Source organism: Nelumbo nucifera, chromosome 5, assembly GCF_055504915.1.
Source record: "Nelumbo nucifera cultivar China Antique chromosome 5, China Antique-T2T, whole genome shotgun sequence".
NCBI classification, from domain to species: domain Eukaryota; kingdom Viridiplantae; phylum Streptophyta; class Magnoliopsida; order Proteales; family Nelumbonaceae; genus Nelumbo; species Nelumbo nucifera.
This window is the reverse complement of record NC_142653.1, coordinates 33,067,456-33,091,851: the sequence shown is the minus strand read 5'-3', so window position 1 is coordinate 33,091,851 and position 24,396 is coordinate 33,067,456. Positions and strand designations below refer to the sequence as shown.

Genomic DNA, 24,396 nt, shown 5'->3' with positions numbered 1-24,396 from the left:
TCATTTTCCCAAAGTCAGGATGCGGCTCCCGCTTTCCTCTGTTTTTCCGTTACTCTCGACCATAACCGCCACAACTTAGTTTTATTTTGACAAGTGAAATGTTTAAACCGACATTTAGCGAGTGTATGCATGACTCCAGATATCAACTGGTAGGATTGTTCATAATAAGACCTAAACCGATTAACCCGGTCCGATTTAACCCGAGTTGGTTGGTTTTTCTTTAGTATCGGTCGATTTTGGATTGCAAAAAAATATAAACCGATAATTCGGTTCGATTTTGGTTTTTATACAACCCATTTAGATATATATTATATATATATAATATATTTCAGATATTATATATATTTGTGGAAATATATATATTTCAGCTTTATTTCAGAAATATACATATTATATATAAAATATTAGTTTTATTCCATCAAATCATTTTTAATTTTCAGGCATCCAGCCTTTGCTTTGTTAGACTTGAATTCTTTATTGTTCACACCGAGAGAATCGTTCACAAAACTGACCCAAACCGATTTAAACCGATCAGGTCGGTTTTACTTAGTACTGGGTCGGTTTTGGTTTTATTTCTAGGTAAATCGACCAGATCGGGTCGGTTGGAAAAATGCCAATAAACCAACCCAACCCAACCCGTGAACAGCCCTTTCAACTGGGTTGTTGTTTTTTCTCCTCCCCCCTCCTTGGAAATCAGTTCCTTATTATTCTACTTTTGGTTTTGGTTGCTCTTGACTTTCTTTCTCTCCCTCCTTGTGCTCTGCCAAACAACTAATAAGGACAGAGTTTAATAGCAAGAATTTCATAAACCCAGAACTCTAATTCTTGAGATGCAGATACAGAACAGTAGAACAAAGACAAAGATTGATAAAAAAAAAAATGAGAAAAACGCGTTAACCCATCTTTGAAACGTTGGATGGAAAAGTTCTTGGGTGGGTCAAGAGTCAGACAAGACAACTAGAAGGGAAAGCATGTGGTTATTCTATTGCTCGCAAATCGCAATGGTGAATGAGGATTTAATTTTGGACACTGTAATTAAATTGGTTCTCACCTGCTCTCTTTCTCTCTTCCTTCTTTGGCAACGCACATCTATCTGGCAATAGTGACCTTAAACTGGTGTCTCTTCTGGTTGAAGACTTGAGAGCTTTCTCTCTCTCTCTTCTCCCCTCTCAAACCAGCCTCTTGAAGCTCTGAAAGTTGGAATCTATCTTGGTTCCTCAATTCAGCTTTGAACAAGGAAAAGAAAAAATTGCCGAATCTTTGTTCTTCCTTTCTTCTTTCTCACAGATCCAAGAACCACTGCGGATTGTCAGCTTTGTGCCAATCGGAGGTTCAGTTCCTGTGATTTTTCACTTTCAGTTCGAAATACAAACCCGAATGACTTTAAAAATATACAGTACCCTGGAAGATAAGCCTTTCTTTAGAAACACAGTGAAAATAGCAATTTCATTCATAAAACAAAAACCAGGAAATAAGCTGGCAGTTGTAAATTGTAAGGAGTAATGGTAATAAACAACTTTCTACGACTCTTTTATAGTTTTATTATTTTCCCTACACTAAGATGACCATAAAAAAGCATGTCGGACTTTATCTTATTACTGTGTATGGTGTTTTGGGTTTTACACAACCAAGTTGAAAGCTTAAACAGAGTTGAGTTGGAGTTATTTTTCTCCTACCATGATCGGACCAATGCGTTAATAGGAAAATTTTCGGTTGGTTTTAATAGAAATAGGTTTTAAGAGAAAAAAAGGCAAGAAAAATAAAATAGAAAAAGCTTAGTGGGGTATTTTGGTAATTTAGTGCTTTTCATAGTCTGACTTAACGGCCAAGGGGGGTCTTTGTCTAACGGTTAAAATTCATGGGGGTCTTTGTTGCAAAAAAAAGTACAAGGGGGACTTTATCACTGACCCCATAGAACAAGAAGGATCTTTGTAATTTATCCTTATTTTTATAAATGAAGTTTTTAGTGATTGTTTTAAAAATCGACACATAACCAGACATGGTTTTCAAAACCAGACCGGATTGGATGGTCAGACTGGAAAAACTGGGAACCGGTTAGGGGTCTAGTTCCGCTTTACCCTAGAATCGCCATTTTGCCAAATACCGTTGATTTGGTCAGCAAACTGCTGACGTCAAACCGTTTGAACCGTCCAATAGTTTTTAGCCATTTTTTATTTTTTAATTTTTTTTGTCAGAACGGGCCGACCATTCGATTCAACCCGGGAACCGGACCTTGAACAGTCCATTGTCCTTGGAAATATAACCATTTTGGCCATCGATTTTTGGGTCAATGGTTCAACTATCCCATCCGAATAGGTGGCCCATTCTAAATTAAAAAAAAATAATTAAAATAAAAAATATCCAAAAACCGTTGTGTAGGTCCAATAGGTCGACGGTTTGACTGCCCGAGTCAACGGTGGGTCATGCCGGGCCTGGCATAGCCCGCGGACCATCGTGTCGGACTGGGCTAGGCTAGACTGGTCCAAATTCATGCCAGACCGATTTACACCTTTAGGCATAACAAAACACCTCTATGACAAAGAAATAATGTTGCCTTCTTTAATGTGTTATAGAAGCATTTTTTTGGGACCACCTCTACCAGGAGCCTCTAAATCTATATATTTTAGTAGTGTATATATAACACATATATATGTTATTTATTTATTTATAAATATATTATTTATATTAAATTCTTACAAATTTGTTATATTATATAATTTTTTATAAAAAAACATGTATATAAATGACGAAAATAGTTGAAATATACTTGCATTTTTTGTTTTTGTTTTATTTAAATTGTTATATTTAATTTTTAATAACTTATTAATTTAAAAAAAAAAATCAGATCGGATCAGATCCCAAATATCCAATGTCTTGCCTCTAGGTGATACATTTGTTTGATCATTTGGGTCAAACATGTCAATTACATGTATACATATAAGTTTTATTTTTGTTTAGTTTATATTTATATTTATATTTATATTTTAATTGTTTATTTAGACAAAAATTCTAAATATTAGGATTTAAGTTAATTTAGTGTGTAATTTGTGACCCAAGGATCATGATTGGTTAACTAATTTGGTTAATGATGTTCTTTGATGGTTAAAAGTTAAAAACCAAAAAAAATGTTGGGATATTTCCCATATATGTTGATGTGGCATAGTCTAACGTACTCGACCCAAATGGTCAAACTGGTGACTTGTGACCTGGATGCAAAATTAGTTCAACCTCCCTTTGAGTCGGTTTTTTAAACATTGATAAAAACCAACTAAGAGGTTAACCATTCTTGCCCCAAGGTCTCATTACTAAGTTTGTTATCATAGTTGAAGTTCAAAAATAGAAATAAAAGGTTAAAATCCAAAAGCATTGAGTTTTTTCCCTTTGTGCAATTTTCTATATTTTTAAACATCTCAATCATTATATTTAAATATTTAATATAATTTTTACATGTTTTCTTCAACTTTTTATATTTTATTATCTTGTTTAATAATTTTTTGTATATTGTTATTTTAATTGTGATGTCAGAAGTTGATCCTATTTTGATTAATTAATTACTTGGTTATCAAATATTCAAATATGTTTATAACTACATTAGTTTCCAATTCACTGATTTAGTAGCAATTGGATATGCAATAAGCAAACGGTGGTAAGCTTTGTTTCCAATTCTTTGCTTTAGCAATAGTTATAGATAAAATGAGCAACAATTAAGTAATCTTTGTTGCCAATTCATTTGATTTAGCAACAACGTTGATCAATTGTTGTTAATGCTTATCTTTTGGCAACAACCATCTATAACTGTAATGAATTGCCCGTTGTCAAAGGCCAATCTTCTTGTAGTGATGGTAGGATTCTAAATTCTATGATGAACAGCTTCATCCATTAGGCAATCTCACTTACAGTAATGTGCTTGGCCTGGGTCATGGAGTGTTTTTTGCTACACAGGACCCCATCATGAAGATGTAACCAAATTAAGCTTGTAAGCAGATGGAATTCGAATCGAATTAGTCTAGATTCGAATTCGAAATCAATTATAAAAAACAATATTTGAATTCGATTCGATATTCGACGGATATCGAATGTTTCAATTCGAATTCGATTATTAAATTGAATATTTGAATTCGATCAGCATGAGGGCCTAGAATATTAAATGTTTGAGTTTGCAAAGAAAAGCAAGTGATTAGCTTGAGAAAAGGGGCAAGGGATTGACGGCGGTAATCGTAGGTTCCCGGTAGTGGGCCAAGTGTGAGTGTGTGACAGCGACAGTTGTGGGTTTCCGACAGTACAAATGCGATGGTAGTGAGCAGTGTTGGCCGATGATGCTAGATTGTTGCAACACAACAACTGGTGATGCTGGACAGTTGAGGACCTTGAGGCGTTGAATTTGAGTTTGAAAAGTGGCGAAGGAGATGGTTGTGGCCAGTGACCAATGCTTGACTGCTATCATAAATATTGTCATCGGTGCTTACAAAGATTGGGAATAAAAAGAGAGGAAGAAAAGAGGAATGTGAATAGAAAAGAGGAGGGAGAGAGAGAGAGGAAGAGAAGAGAAGGAAGAAGAATGAAATTAAAACTTAAAAAAAGAGGGAGATGAAAGGACAAGAGAGAGAGGGGAGGAGAGGCCCGAAAGGGCGAGAGGGGAGGGAAAGTGTCATCAAGAAGAGAGAGAGAGAGAAGGGAGAGGCCCGAGAGGGGAGGGGAAGGGTCATCGAATAACCACTCGAGTAGGTTAGGTGTAGGTGACATCATTGCATGTTAGCTTTTTTTATGAGGGACATGACCCCTCTTTAACACTTTAAATCTTTACAATTATTATTAATATATATTAATGTATACAATTAATGGAATCGAATGAACGTGAATGCGAATTCGAATTTGATAAATTAATCGGTAAAATGTGTGTAAATTTGAATTCGACCATTAAATTTATCGAACTATTTGAATTCGATTCGATTACGTCGAATATTGAATTCGGAATCGGATAATCGAATACCGTTTATACCCCTAAACCAGATGTAGACATTCTATCATCTGGGTCTGATTGGAAGTCAGCATCAATATACCCAAATATCTGTAGTGAACTACCATCAAAGACTAGACAAAACCCTTTTATCATTCGAATGTATTTGATTATGTTCTTACAGCAGTCCAATGCTCCTGTCCTGGATTTGACTGGTATCTATTTACTATACTTACAATTTGGGCAATGTCTGGCCGAATACACAATATGGCATACATGATGCTCCTACAGCAGAGGCATAGGGAACCTCTCTTATGCCCTCAATCTCATTTGGAGTCTTGGGAGACATACCCTTTGAGAGAGTGACTCTGTGTCTGAAAGGGACAAATCCCTTCTTGGATTTCTCTATGTTGTATCTGTTGGTAATTTTTTCAATGTAAGTAGATTGGGATAATCCTATTATCCTTTTCGATCTATCTCTATAGAGTCGAAGTTCCAAGATGTAGGAGGCTTCTCCAATATCTTTTATGGAGAACTACTGTGAAAGTCATACCTCCACCGTAGTCAACATTCTAACATCATTCCCAATGAGTAGAATGTTGTCTACATACAGAATCAGGAACATAATCTTATTTCCCAATAATTTTTTGTAAACATAGGGTTCATCCAGATTCTTCTCAAAGTCAAACTATTTGACGGTAGAGTCGAATCGGATGTTCCAACTTCTTGAATCTTGCTTAAGTCCATAAATGGATCGATTAAGTTTACACACTGTGTTCTTAACTAGCAGCAATAAAACCTTGCGGTTGCTACATATAGATGTCTTCAGTAACATATCCACTCAGGAATGCGGTTTTGACATCCATTTGCCAAATCTCATAGTCATAGTGTGCTACTATAGCTAGCAGAATCTATATGGATTTAAGCATGGCAATTGGAGAAAATGTTTCTTTATAATCGATTCCCTCTATTTTAGTGTACCCCTTCGCTACAAGACGAGATTTGTAGGTCTTAACCTTCCCATCGGGGCCATTCTTTCTTTTGTAGATCCATTTGCAACTAATTGCTTTTACCCTGAGGGTGGATCTACGAGAGTCTAGACTCCATTGGTTTCCATTGAGTCCATCTCAACTCTAATGCCATCTACCCACTTCAATGAATCTATGTCCAACATAGCTTCTGTATAAGTCAGGGGATCTTCCTCACAGATCGTGTCTTCCATCAAGTATCTTTCTTAATCATAGCCGTAACGAATTGTAGGTCTAGAAACCCGGGTAGGTCTTCTAAGTTGGGTGTTATTTGGAAGTTGTGGGACATCTCCCACTACTTCTAGGCTCTCATCATCAAGAACAATTTCTGACGATGATTGTCCAGAATGTAATATGCTTCCAAAAATAAACATTTTGACTACAAAACAACTTTGGTTCTCTTGGGTCAGAGAATAGGTAATCTAAAGAGCTTTTGAAGTAACCTACAAATAGGCAACGATTTTGGATTCCAATTTGTTAGTACTTATTCTTTTAACATGTGCTGGATAACTACAAATCTTCAAATGTCTTACACTTGGTTTCTTACCTGTCCAAAGCTCTAAGGAAGTCTTAGGAACAGATTTGGTTGGAACCCCATTCAACACGTATATCGTAATCTCCAATGCATACCCCCAAAAAAATATAGGTAGTTCTAAGTGAATGAGGAGTGATCAAACCATATCTAATAGAGTTTAGTTTCTCCTCTCTGACACACCATTTAGTTGTGTCAGAGAGTTAGCAGGAGGAGCTAACTATGATACAATCCCATTGTCCTATAAGTAGTCCCTGAATTCGTCGAAGAGATATTTGCCTCTTGATTTGATCGAAGGGCTTTGATTTGTCTCCCCAACTGTTTCTCAACTTCTTGTCTAAACTCTTTGAATTTTTCAAAGGATTCGGATTTATGTCTCATTAGGTACACGTAACCATACCGAGAATAATCATCGGTGAAAGTTAAAAATAATAGTGCTGGTTGCCTGTCCTAACATTCATGGGACCACATACATCAGTATGTATTAGGTCAAATGTGCCCATAGATTTTTCAGGCTTTCCCGCAAATGGTCGTTTCGTCATCTTACTCTGAAGGCAAGGTTCTCAAGTTGGAAGATCTTCTATAGTTAGAAAATCCAATGGACCATCATTTACCAATCTTGTGATGCAATTTATATTAATATGGCCAAGTTGGTAATGCTATAGGCATGTAAGATTAACGGTATCACGTGTTCTTTTCTTGGAGACAATTTTCAATGTAGTTTCGGTTATGTTTGTTTCCAGAGAAGGATAGAGGACATGGAAACCGTTCTCAAGTTCTCCGTGAATAAAGAATTTGTTATTCAATTTAATAGTAATTGTGTCACTATACAAAATACAATAGCCATCCTCGCACAATTTTGAAACAGAAGTCAAATTTCTTCTCAAAGAAACTACATAAAGACAATCATTAAATTTAACATTTCCTTCTCTGAAAACTAGATCTACAATTCCTATACCTGTAGCTGCAACTGTTATAGAAGTCCCAAGTAAAGGATCATCTCGTCGTCACTCAGCCTTTTGCTTTATTTGAACCCCTGCAACATGTTACATGCATGAGTAGAAGTCTCGGAGTCAATACTCCAGGATGTAGAAGTGACCAACATATTGGTCTCTATGACAAGAGATTTGAAATTACCTTCTTTGTTCTTGGTTTCCAAATATTGAGGACAATTCCTTTTCTAGTGCTCGGTCTGTTTGCAAAAGTGACACGCATCCGATGCTTTGTCTTTTTTCTGTTTTTTTGGCTTGCCTGCTTTCTTTTGAGGTTTCTTCTTGCCCTTCCTCTTTCTTTTGTCTAACTTGCCACCTTCAACAAGCATGGCTTATTCTTCTTGATCAATTCTTCGGACCTCTACAACATATTGTTGAGTTCCTGAAGGCTAACTTTTAGCTTATTCATGACAAACTGATTGAAGGAGGGAGGCAGAGAGTTTAAGATGACATCAGTTTTAGTGTCATCATCTAACTAAGAACCAAGAGCCTCCAATTCGTTGATACAACCCATCATTTTTAAACAATGGTCATGTACCTGTTGGCTCTCGGTCATCTAAGTTGTCATCAACAGTTTGAGGACCTTTTGACAAGCAAAACGATTCTACTCCTCATACTTCGTCTCCAGACTATCCAAGATATCCTTGGACACTTCGATCTTATCGAACTATCTTTGGATTTGATTGTCCAAAGATGCTATGGTGAAACACCGGGCAAGAGAATTATTCTCCTCCCATTCCCGATACTCTTTCTTACGTGCCTCAAAAGCCCTATCACCCGGATGTTCCGGAGCAAGGTTCTTAGCAACCTTGTCCAATTTCTTGGACGTCATAACCAGATTAAGGTTACGATATCGGTCAGCATAGTTGGGTCCCTTAAGTTTGTTATCATCCAACAATTTGGCGAGTTATCCATTTGTCATTTCTGATAAAAGCCAATACATATTAGTCCACAACTTAAAATTGATTCATGTTATTTAACAAAGAATTGTCATTTATCTATGCTCCATCTTCATTTATTCATCTCTAAGATTTCCCTCCTATCCCAGTGACAGAGATATGGTCCATGTCTCTGGAAATGTGGGAAATCACATAAGTGCATGGAGCCAACTGTTTCATCTGCAAAACCCCACCACTTTCTATGAAGGATCATATTCACCCATCAAATGATCCTTCAAATCGTGGACATTTTAGGTTCATTGCCATTTTAGGTTAAACCTTTTCTGTCTAGTAAGTACTAACCTGTCATATCGTGGACCCCAAGGTACCGTGAAAGAGTCTTCCATTTTAGGATAGGCCTCTCCCACATCAGTCTATGATTCCTCTATCATCTTATGAAACAATCCAACCAACTGGACCAACAAATGGATAGCCCGATTTTATGGTGCATTTTCTCATTGTTGATTCAGCCCGCTTTCATGCTAATGACGGAAGGCCTTTAAAAAATTCATCATATGAAAAAGTTAAAATAGTCCCTAAGTTTGATTTAGGCATACCAAAGTGGCACCCACTGACTTTCATAAAGTCAGATTCAAATGGACCCTAAAAGAGCTAGGGTTCTATGAGGTTGCTCTTGGGGAGGAATCTGATCAGGGTGCCTATTGAAAAGGGAGATCATCCAATGATCTGAGGGCATCATGACAATGATGTGCATTCAGCCATGATGTTCATAGAGAGCCACATACGATTAAACATGGGCCAAGTACTTATGGCCCATGTGCTAATCACATTTAGCGCATCACATACATTCACATCCACAAATTGATCCAATCAATTAATAACTTGTAAAAATTATAATTAATTTAAGTTAACACACAATCAACCCATTAAGCCCATGTATTATTAAATAATAACATCTATGTATATGGGCTAAACTGCAAAAAGTAGTTCGACCCATATAGCAATTATGTAGAAAATTGAGTTGATGTTGCTTTAACTTAGCAAAAATTAGGTCTTACAAGGGAGGGCTGAATTATATCATGTAATGGGCCATCAAACCCTTGGCCCATAACCGAATTTAATTCACTTAAAACGTGACTCATGGGGCTGAGATTAGACCCCATCAAACCATGGGTTCAGTCCAACTAGTTTGGACCAAATTGGGTCAATTCGGCCAAAGGTTTGGTGTCCAAAACATGTTACAATTTTCAAGATTTTGGTCTGAAATTATTAGCAACCGAAATTGACATTCAATCACAGCAAGGAAAACACATATCATAGGGCTACAAGTGTGACGATCCGAATCTGATTCGGACGAACTGCAAACCTACAAGAAAAGGGTTAATCACAGATTGTAGATTTCTTTTCTGAAAAATTTCTTCTTCTCCTCCACACGCTCCAACAAGTCTTCCAATGTAAACAAAATAGAAAAAACTAATTTTCTATTAATTACATCAGAATAAATCCTATACATTTTGTCTCAAATAAAAATAAATTATTTTCAGACCCAAAGTTGAATAAATAAAATTGCAGGGTGCGCAAATCTTGGCGCCAATAAAGAATTCGACATCCATCACATCAACAGCCCAAGAGTTCAAGAAACAATAATACAACAATTTTAAAATCATTGCAGAATAATGTAAAATTAATTTCATATCAAATTGCCCAAAATTGAGAACCGACTTCTCAGAAAAACTGTAAACTGCACATATTGAGTAGAATCATTCTACCGATTTCGATTTGCTTCAGATCTTAGCTAAATTTGATTCAAGATTGAACCTGGCTCTGATACCACTGAAGGAAGGGGAAATCCATCATATGGATGGCTGAACCATGCTAGATGGTTGGGTGAAATTTCAAAAATTTCTTTTCACCCTTCCAAGAATTGTATTCCTAGTTTTAGAAAAACTGCATTTTTCAATGATCATTCTTGCACCAAACCGGACCAGATCTGAAACCAAAATAAAGGGAGAAGAATACCTTATACGGATTCCACACGTGTAGATCCCAAAGTGGGTGTTCACACCCAAAGAGGGTACCAAAACCAGCCTCCATTGAAAACGGCGCAGCTTAGGGTAAAGCCAGTTCAGCAACACAGTCCTTCAGCATGAACTGCAATCCAATAGCTTGGATCAAGCAAGGGAGATGAGCACAAAATAAATCCGATGTTTTCCTAGAAAATCATATATCAGAACTGATCTCTATCAGTTCAAGAATGGAGGTCGAGTTAGGGTTAGGGCGGTAAGCACAGAAGGAGAAAGAGAAAACTGAGAAGAGTGTGTAAACCTGGAGCAATTCGTCCTCCTCTATTTAAATACCTTAAAGAGTAGCTCTCCTAATCCAAATCTTTATTTGGATCTAAACTCTTTAAGTAGATAAGACTTATCCTCTTATCCTATCTGCTAATCTAAGCCCATATCCAAATTTGCTCATGTCACATGACAGCTTAAAGCAGTCATGTGACATCCTGATTAACCCAAAGCAGTCATGTGACATCCTGATTACCCAATTAATCATAGACCCTAGGCCCATTAAGCCAGTGGCTCACGTACCCTTTTATTGCAACACAAATCTCAAACAAGTTTGAAATCGACAGCCGACAGTTTATGGTTTCCATCAGAGAGAGTGCAGTCCTCAGTCATTCACTTTGTCCAACAAAGGTGCTGATCATGTCACCATGATCATCCACTCGAGTGAATTCTCAGACTGCCCCAACATACCCTAGTTTTGACCCCCTCTAAGGATCTCACTGGTTAGCATATCAAAGATAGCCCAATCCGACACCTAGTGCAGTACCATGATCAAGTCTAGGGGTTAGGTGTAACTTTTCAATTTTGCCCACCAATCTCCAAGGTCCAGGGCATAATTGGAAAATGGTCTGGGTTTAGTGTTTCAAATAAACACACACTATTTGTGCTTCGAGTCTCACCCTGTCAGCTGAGACAAGCCACCCCAACTAACTTGGCAGCACATTAGTGTCAACCTTGATAGAATAAACTTCTCCAAGTTTATCTAACGACTGAAAATATTTTATGCTAAAACAAGTCTCATAAGTGTCCAGGTTAAGGGTAATTACACAAAAACACAACAAATATAACATGAATCAATTATGTATTTTTATTCATTTACAATAAATGCATCATTACATCAATCTAATTGGAGCTAAGGGCATACACCGTCTAATAAGATAATCCAATTAGATAGTTTAAGTTGGTCTGACCGGTTTGGTCCTAAGTGGTTCGGTCAAACCCAAAATCCGGACATAGTCAAATGGCTTTGGCCGCTTGTGTAAAAATAACATGCATGCAATGTGATTTGAACCTTCACCACTTATGCAAACAGTAACTACAATTACCACCAAGATATGACCAACTTATTTGTTAAGAGAGAATTAGTTTGTTTTTTAAGTCCATAAATATAAAATTAATGGGTTTGGACGGGTTGGATTGGGTTAAAACGGGTTTCGGTTGAACCCAACCCATTTAATTTTATATAAATGGGCCATTAATGGATTGGCGGGTTAGATGGGACCCAACCCACCCAATTGCCACCGCTAGGTATGGAGGGATGGAGCACCCCCATTCTGTAGCCTCATCAAGGGAAAAAGAGTTTGGCAGTTTTTTTAAAAAACATGGGCTGTTTTAAAGCTTCATGAGTAGGGGTGGCAATTTACAACCCGACCCGATCAATCCACCCATTTATTAGCGGGTTGGGTTGTATTTGTTAATGTGGGTGGGTGGTTGGGTGGGTTGGGTCATGGGCATCCAAGGGGCATCCAATAAGGCTACTTTCTTTTATTATTTGGAAAGAGCTTTACTCCTCCCGTTTTCCACGATTTCCTCTCTCTCTTTGTGCCAAGACCTACATTTTTTCTTAATTACTACAATTGTTAGAGAAGATTAGAGTGCATCATTGATTCTTATGGTGATGTGAATAGTATTGGGGCTCTTGCCTTAAGTCGTGGTCGGTGAAATTTGGATTGAGTACAAGGAGTTCGAGACTAACGTGACAGCGTTGTTTCTTGAAGTCACAGTTCATGCTGGAAATATGATACTGGTGCGAAAACTACTGGTAGATGTGTAAAACGGGTCTTGCTAGGCTGGCACAACACGACCTGTGGGCAGTCTGTGCAAAGTGTGGACAATGTTGTTCCGGCCCGCGAGTCGTGCCGCCCTCCCCTGGGATAACTTAGGGGGTCAGCCCGGCATGGCCCACAGCCTAGGCCCGTGCGGGCCCATTCTGTGCTATGGGCCGGGTTGGCCCGTAGACTGAGCCTTGGGCTAGGTCAGGCCATGCATCGGGCCAAAGTTATTTATTTAAAAAATTTGGCAAAAAACTTAAAATTTTAATTTTATATGGATTTTGATGTATACAATTGCTTATATATACAATAAGTAAATAAATTAATAAAATTAAATTAAAAATTTATTTATTTTATTAATGCATTATATACTATATATTATTATATAATTATAATTTATATAATATTATATAAATATATATATAATATATAATATATATGGGTTGTGTCGGGTTGTGTTGGTCCGGTCCAAATTCGTGCCGAGCCATGGGTGGCACGGCTTGATTTACACCTCTAACTACTGGTAAGCCATTCACATCTCTCAAACTCGTTGCAATTGTTCATTTTTCACTTGTATATAAGCAGAGGATTTTGGCGAGGTTGGAGCATTTCATTCCTTTTCTACTTGCTTTTTTTTTCTCTGCATTTTATTTTGATACTTTTTTTTGGACAAAAATTCATTCTTCACCACTACATAATTTTCTGAAATTAGGATTTTCAAATTTAACATTTTTAGTTGAGGTTTTCCTACTTAAATTTTAAAATCTTCTTTTAATTCCAAGAGGAATTATTCCCAACTCTTAAATCTGGAGAAAAGCTGGTGGGATTTGGACATTGAATAGAGGTGAAATTTCCTCTTTATTTTATGGACCTTTTTTTTTGTAATTTATGTTATTTTTCCGTGTATTTCTATGGTTTTTTGTAATTTATGTTACTTTTAATGTATTTATTTGTTTCTTTGTAATTTATGTTATTTTTCTTCACTTTCTAGGTTATTTTTGTGTAATTTTCATTAATTTATCTAAATGGGTTGGGTTCAAGTGGGTTTGAGTTGAACCCAACCCATTTAATTCTATCGAATTGGGTCATTAATGGGTTGGCAGGTTAGATGGATTGGGTTCAACCCGCCCAATTGCCACCTCTGTTCATGAGCATGGCAAGTAACATGAGTGTGGGAATAAAGAGTATAGTTGCAATGATGATGTGTGCCCGAACTTAATATTTTCGAATAATTCCTATTTACCATACTTAATATTTTCGAATAAAAGGATGTACTCAAATATTTTTCACAAAATATTTTGTATTTTTCATATTTTTTGTGTTTTTATTTTATTTTTTTATAATTTAATTATAACATCAATGTTTGAAACGTTGGACATGAAAAGTTAAATTATTAACCTGCCACTTTTTTTAACCCCAAACTTTACTCTCGATGGAGGGGGTGGCCACCGTAAATTTTATTAAATAATAATCAAAGAAAAACCTATGAGGGGGGACGTAAATACCTTACCCTCTAAAAAAGCTATACACAAAGGCCTGGTTTGCTTTTCGGTAAGTTACTTACCCGGGTAAATTCAATTATCTGGGTAAGTTTTTACTGGGAAACACTTACCCGGGTAAGTGCATTTACCAATGTTCTTTTATTTCTCAGGTAAATAAGATAATCACCATTTTAGTCATAAAAATCTATTATTAAATGGGGTATTTTTGTCCTATTCTAGTGTTAACAACTTTCTTCCTAGGTGGAAAAATTATTTACCTATCTAAGAAATACCCAAAAAAATAAAATTTCCCTAATCCCCACATACATTAATGTCAAAAATGAACATGGGATTCTTGGTCAATGAGAACCAAAATCCCATTGACCAATTTTTCCCCTCTCAAAATCCAAAAAGAGAACACCCCCCAAGATTCTAGCTAATAAAATATATACAATATAAAAACAAAGAGACGGGAATAGAAAAAAAAAAAAAAAACTATATAAGGCAAACCAAGTATGTCTTCCTATGAACATATATTCACAAAGGTAGGCAACCGAGCAGTAGAATAAAAAAAAAAAGTGGAAGCTCGAGTGTCACAAGCATGGTTGGCAAGGGAATTCGGAAGAATTTGAATCTCTTGCTCCCAATACCAAAGATAATGAGGCGAAGAATTATTTTTACATATTAACTGGACCAAAATATGAGAATTTGAAAAAATTTGAACCTTGTGCAACGACACTAATTATCATCTTGATGTGAAAGGGAAACACCACTGGATTGGAAAGTCATTAGAATATTATTATCAAGCTGATTCCCAATGTAAGAGAAGTCTCATTTCCCCTTCTTCATTCACCACATCCTTTAACCGAAGAGTTAAATCCGGATTATTAGGATCTAATGCCAAATCAATTAATGGACCAAGAGGAAGCCATTTATCTAACTATGACAAAATTTCACCTGAATTTCCTTGCAAGTGCTATTCTGTCTTTTCGCACCTGAATTTCCTTGCAAGTGCTATTCTGTCTTTTCGGCAAGGTATAGAACCGAAAATGATTTTCCTTCACATATTTGGCTCTAACGAAAAAGGCAAAAGAGACTTTTCAGTAAGGATCTGCCATATAGATTTTGTCGAAAGATCAAGGTAACCTCTTCCAGATTTATTTAAAAATCTGATTTTGAATTTGAGATTTGATAAAATTGAATCAAATTTGGATATATAATTTAAATATCTAATCAGTTGAATTTCATGCCGAATAGTTAATTGAATTTGAATTTGGATATGAACTGATTCGATTTGATAAATATCCGAATTTGACCGATTATTTATTTCTTATGTATAATATATAAAATACTTAAATGTCTTATATTATTTATAATATATAATAATTAAATTATATAAATAATTTATATATTTTATATAAATAAAATATTTATTAATTATCTAAAATAATTAATTCATCGAATTGAATATTCGAATATTTAATTGGATTCAAATTTGAATATTGATTTTTAATATCCGTCAGATATCAAATTTTTTAATCGAATTCGAATTCGGATATTTCTTGATCCGATTGGAATTAAATCCATTTACACCCCTACACCAGACGTCTAAACCCGAGGCCCCCCTCTTTGAAGGGAAAACAAAATCCTTCCCATCTAAGCCAATGAAACTTTTACTCCAACCCAATACCAGTCCAAAAAAGGAAATTTGCCATAAAAGACAATCTTCTAACAACACTTTCCAACAAGAACATGTTTAATGAATGTAATTTTTTCAGAGAAACTTACCTTTCCAACAAGCTAAACGCCTTGATATTTTCCCCAGCAAATTTGCAAAGTGAATAGCTTTAAGTCTTCCCTTTGAGATTAGAGAACCTAAGGTAGGTAGGTGAAGGGGAACTGTTTTTTGCTGAAATTCAATGGCCGCAACAGCAATCCCAATTCGGGATGGAGAGGCTTTCCCAGATGTGAGAAAGCAACTTTTATCAATACTGACAAGTTGTCCATAAACGCATATAAATAATGCATAATAACTAGGCAGCCCCTTCTACTGGAAAAAAAAAAAAAAGGTTTTCATCCCCACTAATTGAATTTGGCTTCCTACTGAAAACTTCCTCTGCCTACGAGATTAAGTTCCTGTTGAGGAATATGCAATTCAATGAATGAGCCACTGGATTTTCTCTCAAGAAAGAAAATAAGTTCTATAATTATATTGACATCTGATATAATTTAAGATTTGATTAAGTTGTTGTATATATATATATCCATGTGTCTACATAAAATTAACATATATTTTAATTTCATTTTATTGGTGTTTTTTTGTCAATTCATTTTATTATATAACGTCTAATTTATTCTAAAATTTCCATATGAAAAAAGCATACATATTTCCCAAAGAATTGAATAAAAATATAATAATGAAAATATGATACTATGTTAATTAATTTATTCTTAATTTCTAACACATGAAACATGTTGAGAATTATTGGACTGCTGATTTGATCATAACAATTAATTAATAAGGGGTCCATTATCTAAGTGGCTACTTTTTAAATCTACCACTTATGCATAATTGAAGACTTGAAGTGATGATATTTTGGGAATTTCTGTAGGATACATGCAACTGGATTAATATATAAATGCTCATAACCCTTAATTTCCACATACATTCGCTAACCTCAGCTCAATGGCTCTTTCTATTTCCTTTTCACACTCATCTCTTTTCTCCTCCAAGAAATTTTCACAAACATGTGATCCCCTGGCTAGGCCACTGCAAAATCTTCATGTGACGTCTCAGCATGTCCGATTATTCTTCTGTAGCTCTCTAGTATCCCAATTCACAGCAGCTGCTAGGCGATCAGGAAACTATCAGCCAAGCATATGGGATAATGATTTTGTGCAATCTCTGAAAACTGATTTCACGGTGATTATTATCATTTATACATTAGTTACTCTCTTTTTAACTATTTTTTGTTACTGAACATATTGTTTACATTAAGTTAAGCTTGATTATTTCAATAGGGGGAGAGATACGTGAGGTGGGCCAAGAAGCTGGGGGAGGAAGTCAGAAGAAAGTTCAATGAGGTGGCTGAGCCATTGGCACTGCTAGAGCTCATTGACACAGTTGAGAGGTTAGGAATGGGGTATCACTTCCAAACTGAGATCAAGGGGGCTCTAGAGACTATAATATCCATCAAGGACAACAACTTCTGTGCGGGGGAAGAAATATATGCCCAAGCTTTAAGATTCAGGCTCCTTAGGCAACATGGGTTTCAAGTCTCTCAGGGTACTGAGATCTCTTTCTTCACTTTTTTTTTTTCTTTTTCCCTTTCTTTCTTTCTTATTTTAGTTCAATTTTTGGGTCTCTCTCTCTAACCAGTAGATGTTTCTGAACAAATTGAATAATCAGATGTCTTTAAGAGCTTTAAGGAGGAGGTAGGCGATGGTTATTTTACTTTTGGTGGACCTGTTTGCAAGGATATAAGGACAATATTGAGTTTGTATGAAGCTTCTTATTATGCTTTCGAAGGCGAAAGCATCCTGGATGAGGCGCAACGCTTCACAAGAAGACAGCTCAAGAAAAAGCTCAAAGAGAATATAGCCCCAGACCTTACCAGAGAAATCAGCCATGCCATGGAACTGCCTTTGCATTGGAGGATGCAAAGGATGGAGGCCAGATGGTTCTTAGATACATATGGGATGAGAGAAGATATGGATCCCTTGTTACTTAAATTTGCTAAGTTAGACTTCAACTTGGTGCAGGCGACGCATCAAGAGGACCTAAAGCATGTCTCCAGGTATATATATATATATATATATACATATTCATTAATACATATATACTTCTACATGATCAGAGAATAAAATCACTTGGGACTTCACCTAACAACTTAAGCTTTTATGTTGAAGGGTTTCTTATGATGGCATTAGATCCTATTTGACCAACTGGTCTAGTGTTTGATCATTGCTTAACAGCTTAAGCTTTTATGTTTGTCCATACTTAAAGCCAAATAACCCTCGTGTGAAAAAACCTATTCAGAGACCTTGCTTAACAGTTTAAGCTTTTAGGTAGAATAACTTGAGACTATATATATATATATATATATAACATGTGCATTTATAATAAATAAAGACACAAAATATATATTACATGTAATAACCATTAACAAATATTATCACAATATCAAGTACTTGTTTAATTAGCAACGGTGGGTTCCAATTCAGTGCGGTTGCCCCAAGAAGAACAATGTAAGCTAACCAGTCCAACCATTTATTTCTAATGTTTAATCAATGTTTTTATAATCAGATCGGACTGGGAACCGTTTGGCCTAAGAATCATCTAGGCAATCGGTTTCGTTTTACTCTAAACCTGGAATCTGGTTAAAACCGTTGAAAAAGTCAACAAATTGTTGACCTGTTCAACAGTTTTTGACTGTTTTTTATTTTTTAATTTTACTGTCAGAACGGGCCATCTGTTCAAACTGGACAGTTGGACCATTAACCCAGAAACCAGTGCCTAAAACGGTTCCATTTTCGGATCATTTTTTAAAACATTAATTTGAACAGTTGGACTGTTCAACCCGGGAACCGGACCCAACGGTTCCCTGTTCAGTTGGGTTTTAAAAAACCTCGAGTTTAATCTTGTTTCGATGCATGACCATATCCAGACATATAGAAACTGGCACTTTCTTAGACAAAAATTAATGCTTCTAACTTTAAATTTCTTCCTTCACAATGCATTCAGGTGGTGGAACAACTTGGGCCTGGGAAAGGCACTAAGCTTTTCTAGAGACTGGTTAGTGGAGTGTTTCTTGTTTACTGTTGGAGCCATGTTTCAGCCTGAGTTCGGATTTGGTAGACGACAACTTACGAAAGCCGTTTCTCTTATAAATGTAATTGACGATGTTTATGATATTTATGGTTCTCTTGACGAACTCCAGCTCTTTACTGAGGCAGTTCAAAGGTTGGTATTTAGGAATTGGTCTCTCTCTCTCTCTCGTGCAGCTATAAAATGAGAAATGAGGTAGCCATCTCCCAAACCTATAACCAACCTTGGGTTAGAAAGGGATTTGATGATTTGATCCCAAGTTATGCTACAACTATTTCGGTTGGCCAAACTGATCACTTTAGTATTTTGGAAAAATCAAAGATACCAGTTTGGTTTTGGTTAATTAATGTGAAAAATTAGTTTCCAGTGGTTAATCGATCCAACCGGTATATATTTATATTATTTATATTATATAATTATATAATCATTTTATAATATATAGTATAAATTACAAAACTCAAAAAACTAAAGAACCGAATCAATAAAAAAATTGAACTGATTAATTGATTAGTTTCAGTTCACAATTTCCCAAAAACCGAAGGATCATCAGTTTGGCTTAGAAAAAAGGCCCACAGTTTGGTTAAACACTCATATATAGGATGTAAATGGATTGGATCAAATTTGAATTAGGGTATATATCCAAATCTTATCTCATACCATGAACAGAAGATCTGATCCAATCGGATCTCACAAACATTGATTTGATTTTGAATCTAATAAGGAAGTCGGATATTCGGATTGAATCTGATATGGTTTAATTTAAAAAAATAATAAATTATTACAAATTAACAATTTAAACAAAGAAAAACAAGAAAAAAAAATACAAGTTTCTTGTCAACTATTTTCATCATATATATATATATGTTTTTTATAAAAAAATAAATAATAGAACAAATTTACAAAAAAAAAAACAATATAAATAATATATGCATAAATAAATGAATAAGGGAATGGTTCGAATTCATTCCAATTTTTGATCAAATCATATCATCCAATTCGATCTGATCCAAAGGTCCAAAATAGAGATACTAAATCCAACAAAATAAAATCGGACTTGGTCCATCCATTTGCACCCCTACTCCTATGACAACAAATCAAAGATTACCAACTAGGCCAATTGGTATACTGTTAAGGCCTTTGCCTTTACAATTAAGGGAGTGTTCAGCACTATAATGCATGCCCATTCTCTTAGGTTCTAAAATGCACCATGTAAAAACATGTTTATTAACACAGACTGAGGATGGTTATATTTTGACAAAAGTATTTACTTCTCAATTTTCAAATTCCAATGCTTTGTAAGAGACCAAGCCACCATAGTACGAAACATTAATATTACTAAAGCTTTAATATATTCTAAAATGTATCATTTCAAACCACCACACTTTAAGTGGCTATAGTACCCACACCCCTAAGTGAACATCTTTGGTTACTCACTTGTTTGCAATTAGATACCTATATGGGAAGATTTTACATAATTGTTTCTGAAATTACTAAGAGCCTGTTTTTCAAGTCTTGTCAAAAGATATTTCAGGTTTCTCAAATATCATTAGACCTAAAAAACAGTTTTTTTTTTTTTTTAAATTAATGTTTATGCGACACTGTTTATGCCAGATTCGATCCAATCTGAAGATCTGATTGGATCCAATAGGACTTGATTTTTACTCAAATCTTATCGGTAAGTCAAATCTGATCTAATCCAACTTGTTTTCTTTAAAAATTAATAAATTATTAAAAAAATTAAAATATATTAATTTAAATAAAATAAAAACAAAAATACAAGTATTATTTTCATTATATATATATATATATATTTTATAAAAAAAATAAATAATATAATAAATTTAAAAAAATATAATATAAAATTTTATTTATAAATAAATAAATAACACATATATATATATATATACTACAGAACCTCAACAGATGAGGATAATTAAATAAAAAGAAGGGGGAGCAAGAACACCAATATTAAAGAGCTTAAAACTCAAACTTCATGTAGATGAGGAAAAAGTTTGAATTAAACTCAGCAACACTGGATTTGCAGGTGGGATATAAATAACTTACAAGATCTTCCAGAGTACATGCAAATATGTTTTATGGCTCTCTACAACACAACCAATGAATTGGCTTACGACTTCCTTAAAGAGCATGGCCACGACATATTAAAATACTTGAAGAAAGAGGTACTCTATCTCTTTAATTTCTTTCTTCCATGTTTTTTCTTCATCATCAGTTCTTTTTTATTTGTCTGTAATTTAAATGGCTCTCTCTTATATTATAGTGGGTGGACTTATGCAAAGCATACTTGGTGGAGGCAATGTGGCACCACAATGGATATAAACCAACACTTGAGGAGTATATGAACAATGCCTGGATTTCAGTAGGACTGCCTCTCGTTCTAACTCAGAATTATCTTTGCTCATCGAGAGACAACATCACAAAGGAGGCACTGGAGCAACTGGGAAAATACTCAAATATCATACGGTCATCATCCTTAATTTTTCGATTTGCTGATGATTTTGGAACTTCATCAGTAAGTGTGAAGCAAACCAAACTGCCTTATTAGTCAGATCAACTCCATATATCATCTTTTTCAAATATAACTCAGTTTAAAACTAGATGACAATTCATGAGATTTGGATTGATCTCTGTTTTTCCTCTTTTAGGATGAGTTGAGGAGAGGTGATGTTCCAAAATCAATCCAATGTTACATGCATGACACTGATTGTTCTGAGGAAATCGCCCGTGAACACATCAGAGCTCTGGTTGCTAAGACATGGAAGCAGATGAATGAACATGCCTCTGCTCCTTTCCCACCACTATTTATAACTAGTGCAGTAAATTTTGCACAAACAGCCCTCTTCATGTACCAGTATCGAGATGGGCATGGAGTTGCTGACTGGAAGCTCAAAGATGGAATTATGTCATTATTGGTTGAACCCATTTCCCTTATGGTATAGTTATTAGCAAGGTTTTTAAAACTGAAGCGGACAGTAAACTGTTCAGAGGTCCGGATCCCGAGTCTAATGGTCCAACTGTTCAAACCAAATGGATGGCCTATTCTGACAAAAACAATAAAAATAATAATAAACGGCCAAAAACAGCTTGACGGTTCAAACAAATCGATCACCTCAATCAGCGATTTACTGACCAAATCAATGGTTTCTGGCCAAAATGACAGTTCTGAGATAAAACGGAACCAATCAAGTGTCCGATTCCTGATTTTTCCAGTCCAATCCGGTTTTGAGAACCATGGTCACTGGTAAATCCGTTTTAATTTGGGTTGGTTAGGGTTTTATGATAGATTGTATATTTCAATGTTTATGGGGTTATATAACATGCATATGTCTTAATATCTATTGAAATTAAATATCTCTTCCTTTTTCATTTTTTCCTTGTTTGTAATTAAGGCTGCCTTGGTTTGAAAGAAGAAGGTAGTGCAACGAGGGGAATGGTAGGGTTCCCTACATTTTAATTCAAACCAAATACATCCTAAATGCTTGACTAATACTCAAGTTACTATATTGCCACAATTCAAGCTGCTAAGTAATTAACTTAAAAACTTTGGGGTTTATCAATACAAATATTTGTTAAAACAGGCTATTATTTACGTAAACAAAATCTATTTTTAGTATCAAATGCAGGTACAATTGCCACTTTTTCATGAAATGCCAAATTTGATTTTAAATGCCAACAATAATCTATAATTTTTTTTAATAAAAATAGTTATTGATGTGATGTGATGTGATAGGGAAATTTTTCAAAAAAAAAAACCAACTGTATTGATTAACCCCCAAAACATTTCTACCAGAAACAGATATCAAATACAACCTTAGAACGAGCCCAATCCTAATTTGAGTGGAGGTGATTTGACTGATTTCTACTTATTTTTAGTTGGTATGCGACATTGAAAAGCAATTCCGTGCAAAAGTCTACAAATTCTCTCTGTTACCATCTTTACTCTTTGGACCAAGTGGCATCTACATCTAATCTCTGCAACTTTGCTTCACCCAGAAGAAGAAGAAGTTCTGATTCAGATGAAGCTTCCATGGGCGCGCGAAGCTGCCAAACAGAGACGACGGTGTTACTTTGGGTCAACCAACAATGTCTTAAATGTACATACACCTATGTACTCACGCTGATATGTGCTTTTCCTATTTGGCCAGAAATGGAATGCATGGTTTTTAAAAACGAACCGGTCAGAGGTTTGGTTATTGATTCGAACGGTTCGACCATTCGATCTGAATGGCCGGCCTGTTCTGACAAAAAAAAATTAAAATTTTGAAAAACGGTCAAAACCGTAACGATTAATCGGCCAGTTCAGTTTGCTGATCAAAATCAACGGTTTTAAAGAAAAAAATGATTTTGGAAAAAAATGAAACCGGTCAGATGACCGAATCCTGATTTTTCTAGTCCAACCGTCCTGTCCAATCCGGTTTTGAAAAGAGTAGTGGAATGAAAGGAACCTTAATTGCATATTTCTGAAAAACATCGAAAATGGAAAATAATTAGAAAGTAGTAAAAAAAAAAGCGAAAGTATCTGCTTATTCAAAATTAAACTCAAACCCCATCTGATTAATATTATCCAAATTTGTTCATAATTAGATTGAATATGGATTGGATCTACCCCAATTTGGTCCAATATGATCGGATGCAGTACAATAATTATTAAAACATTCATGTTTATGTTGATATTTATGTAAAACCAATATGTATCTACTAGTAAAATTGGGTTGAATGGAGTATGTTTACTGAGTACTCGTTGGCTAAAGTCTCATAAATGGCCATGTTTAAGTCATTTTGTTAATGATATACAATATCAAATTCATCTTTTGGTTTATTTTATTTAAAACATAATATTTTTATCATTTTTAATTTGACTTATTAGTGGTATTTAATATTAGAATCATATATACTTGAGTCTGATTTGAATCCATTCTAAATCTTATGGATAAAATCCAATTAGAATATGAATATTTATAATCAAACTTGGATCCATATATCCAATTTGTTTTGATCCCTTTGTGGCCCTACTTTTAAAAGACATAAGTACGTACCATGTTAATGGTATTCGAAGCCATTATTATTATTATTATTATTATTATTATTATTATTATTATTATTATTATTATTATTATTATTATTATTATTATTATTATTATTATTATTATTATTATTATTATTATTATTATTATTATTATTATTATTATTATTATTATTATTATTATTATTATTATTATTATTATTATTATTATTATTATTATTATTATTATTATTATTATTATTATTATTATTATTATTATTATTATTATTATTATTATTATTATTATTATTATTATTATTATTATTATTATTATTATTATTATTATTATTATTATTATTATTATTATTATTATAAGTAGTAGTAGTAAATATATGCACATATAATTAGCTTAATTGCACTAAGAAGCTTGGGTTAATTATCTTATTTTCATTAAAATCTAATAAAGTTCAAGTCTTATTGAATTTATTTTTCAGACCGTTGCTAAAACCTTCCTTGAACTTTTTGATACAGTTGCA

The 24,396-nt window shown here is 34.7% G+C and overlaps 1 protein-coding gene across 1 annotated transcript; it reads left to right on the top strand.

Moving 5' to 3' along the window:
* Window positions 1-16,691: 16,691 nt before the first annotated feature.
* LOC104600155 (terpene synthase 10-like) lies at window positions 16,692-22,224 on the top strand. Its single transcript, XM_010262998.2, has 7 exons — window positions 16,692-16,932; window positions 17,031-17,295; window positions 17,419-17,806; window positions 18,754-18,972; window positions 20,882-21,020; window positions 21,119-21,370; window positions 21,504-22,224. Exons 1-7 carry the CDS (start codon window positions 16,696-16,698, stop codon window positions 21,795-21,797), a joined length of 1,794 nt encoding a protein of 597 aa, XP_010261300.1. The 5' UTR covers window positions 16,692-16,695; the 3' UTR covers window positions 21,798-22,224.
* The last annotated feature ends 2,172 nt before the right edge of the window (window positions 22,225-24,396 follow it).

Excerpts from the sequence above, each read along its gene's own strand:
- LOC104600155 (XM_010262998.2), top strand. The coding sequence starts at position 16,696 with ATGGCTCTTTCTATTTCCTTTTCACACTCATCTCTTTTCTCCTCCAAG. Across the intron at positions 16,933-17,030 it reads CTCTGAAAACTGATTTCACG|GGGGAGAGATACGTGAGGTG; the intron begins GTGATTATTATC and ends TTATTTCAATAG. Across the intron at positions 21,021-21,118 it reads TAAAATACTTGAAGAAAGAG|TGGGTGGACTTATGCAAAGC; the intron begins GTACTCTATCTC and ends CTTATATTATAG.